The 9,965-nt window shown below is 44.8% G+C and overlaps 1 protein-coding gene across 1 annotated transcript in view; it reads right to left on the reverse strand.

The window, feature by feature from the left end:
- PLCL1 (phospholipase C like 1 (inactive)) overlaps positions 1–8,258 on the reverse strand; it is a 189,246-nt gene extending 180,988 nt beyond the window's left edge. The window contains exon 1 of the mRNA XM_082225695.1: positions 7,539–8,258. Coding sequence (XP_082081821.1) covers positions 7,539–7,724 — 186 coding nt within the window. The 5' untranslated portion in view covers positions 7,725–8,258. The remainder of the gene's footprint in view (positions 1–7,538) is intronic.
- Positions 8,259–9,965: the final 1,707 nt, after the last annotated feature.

Below are 9,965 nucleotides of genomic sequence, written 5' to 3' on the forward strand. Positions count from 1 at the left end.
TCCTGGTCTGATGCAGGCAATTGTCTTTCATTTTATAGTTTTGTGATTTGTGCTCATAGTGTATTGTGATGGTCATTGGCTATAAACAATTAAATTTACTGACTATAGATAAATTACAGCAGGATAGGGAACCTATGGCCTCTAGATACTTTTGGATTCCAGCTCCCATCAGACCAGCCAACATGACCAATCACTGGGGTGATAGTTGTGGTCCAACAATATCTGGAGGACCTCAGGTTCCTCATCCCTTACTTAGGGTGGTTAGCGCTACATGTTAGTTACCCCTCAGTTCTATGCTAAAAGGAAAACCCAAAACAGGCAGAAAAAAACACACCCAAACATTCACGCCTTTATTGTGTAATCTGGCACAGATTACAAGCAATATTACACGGAAACTGTGTTAAAAATGATATACCTTTTACTTTCTTCACTGCAGTACAATTAATGTTTTCACCATATTCATTTCATGAGGGTGTTTTCATAAGTAACGCTGAATATATTTTTGTCCTAAATGTATATCCTAAAAATATATATTTGTTAACATTCAGCAGTTTCATGTAGATGTTAGGGGATAAAATCAAACCCTGAGGAACCCCACAATTAAGGCTCCACAGGGCCGAATATCACTCTTGAAACATCATCCTCTGGAAATGACTATCCAAGTAGGACCAGAAGCACTGAAAAACAGTGCCACCCACCACTAACTCAGACAGCCACTCCAGAAGGATACCATGGTCAACGATATCAAAAATCACTAAGAGGTTGGGAAGAATTAAGATGGACACATTTCCAGAATGCAACCCGATGCACAGAAGCCCTGTCGTACTCCTTTCCCAATTATGAACCAATCAGTTGTTCCATATCCAGTTCTAACTGTAGCTTCTTGTCCCACATAGAGATTTCTCAGGAGACAAATGAAGTGATCAGGCACTCCCATTTCTTTAAGAACTTGTCATAGTTTGCTGTGGTCGACACAGTCAAAGGCTTTTGCATAGTCAATGGAGCAGAAGTAGATGTTTTTCTGGGACTCTCTAGCTTTCTCCATAATCCAGCGCATGTTTGCAATTTGGTCTCTGGTTCCTCTGCCCCTTCGAAATCCAGCTTGCACTTCTATTAATGGGCAATTCAGAATGCACCCGATTCAAAGTGTAAGGTGGACCTTTAAAAAATATAGGGCCCAAACTAATTCATCCAAACTCAGACCACATTCAAGTTGGACTATGCCATCTCCACAACTCCCATCAATATGTAATCTAGAGAAAGGTTATTTAGCGATTTCAACATACAGGCCATGAGACTTCGGGCATATTTAAACTATGGATTTATCTTCCACAAGATGCAGTGATGACCAACAACTTGGATTGCTTTAAAATACAATGAGACAAATTCATAGGCCAGTGAGTCTTATCAATGGCTATTAGCCACAATGTCTATGTTCTACCTTCACTGTTGGAGACCTAGCTGCTGATAATTGTAGGTGCGGAGAGTGAAGGCTTCCCATGGGCATCTGTGGGAACTGGATCCTGGACTTTGGCCTGATCCAGCAGGGCTCTTCTTGTGTTCTTACCATATCCAGTCCCACCAGCATCAGCCAGGGAAAAGATTAACTTTGCAAAAAGAACAAGGGAGCAAGGATTCATGAGAGGCTGTCCCTCTTGAGACATTTTGGTGTTTCAAGTTAGAAGTTCATGTTCTCAATATGTTAGATAGGTAGCCCCCCCCCCGTCACTTTTATTTCATTCACTCTATAGAAGTAACATTCAGAAACATGCAGCCTCGTCTAATGCATATTTCCTCCAAAGTCTTATTTAGTTCAAGGAGGTGTGCACAGTGCTTCATTCCAAGTTTGCTTTATTAAAAGAAAAAGACAGACGTGTACTCTCCTTCTGGCATCCTTGTATTGCAAACCAGACGTCTGAAATATCTTAACTGCCTGACCCACAGTATCTTATAAGAGCACAAGCTGAATGAAATTAAGCATTAAATTCTCTGTTATCGGTGGCTTTTAAAGGGTAAAGATGTCAGTGAGATGAATAGAAGTCCCTGAAGCAAAAAAAAAAAAAGCAGCCCATTAGCAAGGCACTAGAATCACTTTCCTAGGCAAGACATGCCTTCCAGCTACTGAAAGTCAGAACAGAACTTAACCCTTCCCCTTCCCCTCACCATTTTTCTGTTGATCCACCTCTCCCCACCCACCACAAGCTGCTTCTCCAACTCCCATGAAATGCCAGGTGCATGCTTACAAAGCTGCACACTACACAAGGTAGCATGCTTTAAAAGCCCATTTAAAAACAAAATGAAATGAAGAAAAAAAAACCCACCTCCTTGCACTTGTAAAACTATCTAGTCAAAGAGAAGTATTTCCATTTACAATCTCCCCCCTGCAGCCTTAAGTGGCACAATCCACTATGCTGAACTGAGCAAATGTATAATCGCTAAACATGCTTCAGTCCTGTAAGGTCTTCGGAAAAAACCACAGCAGCACAATGCCCATAAAAGCGAATGAGGATTATGCCAGAGGATGCTATTTGCTCCACAACTAATAGAGAGTGACAACTTCCTCCATGAACGTTGAAATTAATAAAGAAAAAGCTGGTTTACAAGTCAACCAGTAGCCTTCTTTCCTACAGTTTTTTCTTCTAAGACTGGGAGGCACAGAGAGAGAGAGAAAACTACAGATAACAAAGGATCAAGCAAGCAGAAGAAACATTGCAACCAGATGGCAGCAGAAAGATACTCAAGGAATTCCAGATCAAAGTTTGTTCTGTCCTGCATGTTGGATGGGGGAGCTTACTGAAACAAAGCAGATGGCAATCAGCAAGACACATGGCATCTTCTATCATTTCCATTCATTTGTAGCACTACATCAGAGTAAGACGTAATAAAAAGCTTCAAACACCTCTTATAAGATTAATAATAATAATCAAATGTCCCATCCAGAATACCATTTTTGAGCCTTACAATGCAGGCCTTACCATGTCTAAATATGTCAAATGTCATTCAGTGGGCGTTACTCCCAGATAAGTAGGGTTAAGTTTGTAGACTTACTCTGTACTCTTTAAGCTGACTAACAGCAACAAGCATTCTGATGGGGTTGTTGTTTTAAATTTTGTTCAATAATTATCATAAATACTGTACCAATATCAGTGACATGGCTCTGAAGGTCTAAACAAAAACTGAAGCTAATAGGTGTCTTTCTTGGTTGCTCGCCACCTAGCTAGGTGAAATTAGTGGGCAGAAGTGAGATGGCCTTTTCCATGGTGGCACCATAGCTCTGTCCTTTGCAGTGAAAAAACCAGGAGAGTTGTGTTTTCATAGTTTGGGCTTAGTGAGTGTTTTATTATTGGTGATTCAAAAAGAAATTACCCTGAACTTTAGATTTTTGCATTGCTGTTGCATTTTTATTATGTGTGCTACACTGAGACAGTTCTGCTCAGAAAGGCAGCCCTTAAATAACTTTTGATAAAATAAAATATTAACAACTGGCTCAGACTAGATTATCCACAGATTTCAGGAAACAATGTACCAGATTAGCAATTATAGCAAGTGGTGCTGTGGGTTAAACCACAGAGCCTAGGACTTGCCGATCAGAAGGTCGGCAGTTCGAATCCCCACGACGGGGTGAGCTCCCGTTGCTACCCGGTCCCTGTTCCTGCCAACCTAGCAGTTCAAAAGCACATCAAAGTGCAAGTAGATAAATAAGTACTGCTCCGGCGGGAAGGTAAACGACATTTTCGTGCGCTGCTCTGGTTCACCAGAAGCGGCTAAGTCATGCTGGCCACACGACCCGGAAGCTGCACACCGGCTCCCTCGGCCAATAAAGCGAGATGAGCGCCGCAACCCCAGAGTCGGTCATGACTGGACCTAATGGTCAGGGGTCCCTTTACCTTTACCTTTATCAGAAAATTAGCAGGCAGCAGGCAGGAATGCTCTTGTCTTGTGTATTCAACCTACCAAGGCACTTACAATCACAACCCTACAAAGTACCAGTAAGTTGTTAGAGGGAGAGAGCTTTACAAGACCACTGAATGGTCAGCCATAGCAGGGCTGAGCAAGGATATGAACACCACATCCATACCTGAGCACTCTAGTCATCATACTAGCCATGTAGAATCAATGAATAGACATACCATGCCGCGTGCAGACAAACCATAACACATGCAGGAAAATGGGAAGGGAGATGCTCATCTTCCATCTGAGTATAAAGTATTTTTTCCCACTTCTAAATATAACGCTCCACTGAACTCCAAGAATGAGCTGTCTGCTGACACCCTACTTCACATCTCAAGAAAAGGCCACATATAGGGCAAATATGTTTCTTGGTTTACCCAGAAGTCCAATTTTCATTGGTACTTACCGGTACTCCCTAGTCAGAATACACAGGATTTCAGTCTTAGCAATTCAGAACCTCCCCAGTCAGCACATCATCACTTATTATTACCTCCACTAGGTATGTTTTGTAATGTAAAAATATACTTCTGTGGTTTTCAGAGCCACCACAAAGAAGCAAGTTTCATCATAGGTCACATACACAAACAGCATTCTCATAATACATCACTTTCATTTTTTCTTTTACATACAGATCTCTAGCTCTTTAAAAATACAAATGATTTTTACATGGATGTGGCTGGCTGGCAAGATAGCTACAGCAAGGGAAAGCTATGGAACTGAACTCCTGCTTTTAATATTATTTCATAACATATGTCCACTGTCAAATAACAATCAACACAATTACTAAATGCTTAGCAATCTGTATGTTGTGCCCCAGCATCTTAATAAAGACTCTCTCTCAAAAACAGGCATAATACTTCCCTTTTCTCAAACTCTGTTTTTAAAGTATTCACAGCAACTATTCCTTGTACAGTCACTCCCCCAAACAAAAACAAGAAAAATCACTTTCCATATAATCTTCAATTCAAAATAATAACTACACTTGTGCACCCCAATCTTTATACTCCCCAGTCTTAACTCCTATGCTGTTCAGAAGACAACACAAGGTTATGTTTAGTAATTTGAAATTGTCTGAAGGTCCAACTTCATTACTACCATAAGGCAGACACCCTCCCTCTACTGTTTTAGATGCCTGCTTATTTCAACAAGCTTAGCCAGACATATAAATGTAGTTATGTACACTGGTTCATAACATTTTGCCTTATTTATCTGTGCATTCTTGATTTTATATTGTTTTACACACACCCATTACAGATCTTTTAAGATTAAGCACTTTAGTTACTGTATTTTAATGCAGAAAAACTTAAAGCGCTGGTGGTAAACTCTGCATGATGCAGTCCTGACCTCATTGGAAGGGACCCTGAGGATCATTCAGTCCATCCCCGGCAGTGCAGGAATATGCAGCTGTCCCATACAGGGATCGAACCTGCAACTTTGGTGTTATCACCCCCATACACTAACCAACTGAGCTATCCAGTGCTGTAGATACATGGCTGAACCTTGAATGTGTACATATGTTTCTAAATAGAAAGCACATAGGTAAAGGTAAAGGTACCCCTGACCATTAGGCCCAGTGGCAGATGACTCTGGGGTTGCAGCGCTCATCTCCCTCTATAGGCCGAGGGATCCGGCGTTTGTCCACAGACAGCTTCACGTTTGTCCACAGACAGATCACGTGGCCAGCATGATTAAGCTGCTTCTGGCAAACCGGAGCAGTGCACGGAAACGCCATTTACCTTCCCGCCGGAGCGGTACCTATTTATCTACTTGCACTTGACGTGTTTTCAAACTGCTAGGTGGGCAGGAGCTGGGACCAGACAACAGAAGCTCACCCCATCGCAGGGATTTGAACTGCCGACCTTCTGATCGGCAGAAGGTTTAGACCTGTGGTTTAGACCACAGCGCCACCCACGTCCCCATAGAAAGCACATAGTCTGACTAAAACATAAATGGAGCCCACTTGATGGCAACTTACTGAAAAGTTAAGCTGCATTTCCTGCCCAAGCCTGGTCAGCTCCTAGCCCAGGCTGGACAGCAACCAACGGAAGAATCTTCAGATACTCAGGGATGGGAAGAAGCACCTGAATGTCTCTGCTTTGCAAATTTACACAACTGAGTGCGCAAAATTGGGAGCCTGGTTTACCGCTCCTTAAGCATCCTTCCTTGTACCCAATGAAAACTGGACACACAGCAATAATCAAGGATAACTCCAGGGCCAAAGCTGTGGGCATCTTATCCCATAATTCTTTTTCTACAAATATCCTCTTGATCTGACTTCATTTAAGCAAATGAAGAAGCTCCTCCCACTTGATTATTCCCCATATGTGTTGCATCATCTAAAAGTTTTTCTGCTGAGTAAAAAAATGTAACACTCACTGGCGGTTTCCTAGTTAAGCTGGCAGGGCTTATTGTACTGTTACCATATGATTTTACCTGCTTCACTAGCAACAGATTAAATTTAAAGCAGATCTGAAATCAAACTATGGAGCGCAGCAGTTGCTCCAAGCACTTCCAGGAATAAGCAATAAAAAGGGTGGCAGCAGTACGTGAAGGGATGCCTGATTTGGAGTAATTCCTGCTATCCTGGATAGAACCAATTAGCTTAATGCAACCATCCGAGATGCAGCCTCCTCCAAGAACCGTTTAAAGCACCAATGCCAAACAGCATGGCCAAGCCAGTGCAAAGGATGAACTGCAGGCACACGACATAAGACTGAAGCAAAGTGCAATGTAGCTACTCCCTGGAAAAAAGGGAAAGTACGAACTCCTCTCTCCTGGCTGTTATTTCCAAGCCTAAGTTAGGAAAAGCAAACAACCACAGCACATGTTGACATGACGTTCATAAGAACCAGTCATCCAACATCATCCTTACCCGCCAAAGACATTCCAGAGGATTACACATTATTCTGGTACAATAAATAGTCACAGCAAGAGGGGATACAGGTAGCGGTAGATCTGACTACTGTATAGGGAAATTTCCTCTCTCTCTTTTCCCCCCTTCTTCTATATTTCAACTATTTCCCTGCTTGCAACAAAGAGAACTGACCACGTGGTGAGCCAGTCCTCAGCAAAAGGAGGTGGTGGTGGTGGTGGCTCTCTCCATCCATCACCTGTGACAATCCTCTTCCTTTTCAGAAACTAACGATGCCCCTTCCTCTCCGCATGTTCCACTTGCAGCCGAACCTCAGAAAAGAAAGTTTTTAAAGGAAGCAAGTCGGAAGTATCTCTACCTCCCCCCCCCAAAAAAAAAATCTCCCTCCTCTGCATGTACCGAAATACACGCCGGATTTCTCCTACCCTTCCGTGAACATCGCCACAGCTTAAGTGGCCCCCAAACTGTGTGGGTTCCTGGTTTTCTATTAAAAGGGGGTGGCGCTCGTCGGAGCTGCGCTACACGTGTAGCCACATCCCGATCGCAGAGGGATGGAAAAGGAGAGGAGCGGGTGTGTTTTTTTGGCGAGCTCGCAGCAGTAGCAGCAGCAGCAGCATCCCGGGTGCAGCGAGCGAGCCGAGCGGCTGAACACGCGCGGCGGCGCCGGGCGTCACGTGTGAACCCACCCACCCAACCTCCGGCGGCCAATCCTTACCTTAATGATGCTGCTCCTGCGAGGGGTCGCCCTGGCTGCCTCCAGGAGGATCGCTTCGGGGTCGCCTGCGGCGGCGGCGGCTAGAGACACCCCGCTCCTGCGCTCCCTCCTCCGGGGCGCCTCGGGCTCCGGGAAAGGCTCCGAGTCGCCTTCTCCCGCCGCGGGCGCCGGGGTTGCTTCTGCCATCGCGAAGCGGAGCCGCGTCAACTTCGAGGGGCGCCAGGCTGATTTAAACCCCCCCCCCTTTTCTCCTCTTCCCCTTCTTAAAGCGCCGCTGAGGCAAGTTTCCGCGAAGGAGACGTCGCGCTCGCCTGCTGCATTTCCCGTGGAAATGTGAGGAGAAAAGCCGCCCCTCGGGCTCAGGCGCCCCTCCGCAGCCGCCGGGGCTCCGTCGCAAGCGGGGAAGGGCAGGGCGGGGAGGCGCTAAACTTGGGACAATGAGGGGAGTTTTGCAGCGGAGGAGAATCGTGAGGCGAGGCGAGAGGCGCACTCCGCCTCCTCCTCCTCCTGCTGCTGCTGCTGCTGCGCGCGCTCTTCGTCCTCTTTCTCTCTTTCCCTCACACCCATTCACTCGCGCGGGGGGCGCCGGTCACGGCCAGGAGGCGCCCCCTCAGAAGCCACCTTTGAGCGCGCACATCTCCGGGCTCCCCGCCGCCGCCGCCAGCCCGCCAACCGGCAGGAAGTGCCGCCGGTTTCAACTCCCCTCACACACACACACACACACACTCGCGCTTCTCTTTCTTTTCTGTTGTGTGACAGGGCCGGGGCTGGTGTGTTTTGACAGGCGGAGGCTGACGGGCAGCAGCCCCGACCACTCCGCCGAGGGGAAGCGCTCCGCTCGGCCAATCGCCGCGCCGAGGGGGCGGGGCCGGGGAGGCCCAGAGCGAGCGGAACGCGCTCCCTTCTGGAGATCGCTAGGTTTCCCCGAGGGGTTTCGACGGGGCGGGAATTGCACGGGGTTGGAGGACATTAATTAGTCTTGGCTAATGAAGCGGCCTGTGACCTTTAAAGTTGTGTGGGGGTTTGTTTTTGTTTGTTGTGTTTTTATATTGTAACCTCCCCTGTGATCCTCGCAGTATAGAAATTTTAATAATAATAATAATAATAATAATAATAATAATAATAGTAATAATAATAGTAATAATAATAGTAATAATAATAGTAATAATAATAATAATACCACTCCCTTCCCCATGCAGTAAATCCACAACTACGGCCCAGTTTTATGTCTCTTTTCTCAAAAAGTAACCACCTTTTTAATCATTCAGGTCTACCGTTTGCAGCCCTATCATAAGAGGTCTCAAGGCCAAGACCACTAACGATTCTAACAACCCATAATGATTTCAAATATAATAACAGCATAAAAACTCAAGTCGCCGAAAGTTTAAAAGGAACGCACGTTTTAAAAGGTTCTGAAATTAGAAAGGTAACATTTCCTGGCACCAAAATAGCATCAAAGAACGTCCGCTTGGAAAAAGGCTCTCTGGAAAGGGCGTTCCACAGCCAGGGAGTCACCACTGAAAAGACCCTGTATCCCGTGGCCATTTTACTATAGGTCCCACCTTCAGTATTGTAAAACATACAATAGCAAATGCATTTTCAGTGATGCTGGTTACTGCCCAAACATAGCTTAGTTAACGAAAGAGGAAGAGTATGATCCGAAATGACAGTTTTATTTCTTTTTCACTTCACAGTTAGATGCAATTTGGTATAAAGTACATCTTTTATCCCCAGAATCCACACAGTGTTCAAGGTTTCTTTCTATTTAGCACCTATAATTGAAAATAAAACACTCAGGGCTGTAAAATTACTGCAGATATGATGCATGAACATGAAAGGGGGGGAAATGTTGGATATTTCTGGAGGTACTGGGAAAATTGCTATCATAAATAATTAAGGGCATGTCATATCTTACCCTTAACCAATTTACTGGTGGACATTTGTTCATGCAGTCCATAAACAAATGCCCAGGAAAAAGTGGGATTAGTTAGGTTAGCCTAAACTCGTTGTCAGGCTTTGTAGCTGGTGAAGTTCCAGGAAATGATAGGATCTTTAGACAGATGCAGTATTCATCTCCTTACAAGGATTCATATCCACCATCCAGAATTGCCGTATTATCCCAAGGCGACTTGGGAAGAGCTGTTGATTTTTTCTGATTGTGTTTTCTACGTGCACTGGATAGCTCAGTTGGTTAGAGTGTGGTGCTGATAATGGCAAGGTTACAGGTTCAATCCCCATGTGGGACAGCTACATATTCCTAAATTGCAGGGGGTTGAACTTCATGATCCTCAGGGTCCCTTCCCAAACCTACAGTTCTGATTCTACTTTTATGAGAGCTCAGGGATCTCTTTCTCTATTTCCATTTCTATGGTCAGAATTGGATTAGTAGTCCGGTCCAAATATCTTGACTCGCAACAAGAGGCTGCA

Source organism: Podarcis vaucheri (genome assembly GCF_965113315.1).
Source record: "Podarcis vaucheri genome assembly, chromosome: 1".
NCBI classification, from domain to species: Eukaryota; Metazoa; Chordata; class Lepidosauria; order Squamata; family Lacertidae; genus Podarcis; species Podarcis vaucheri.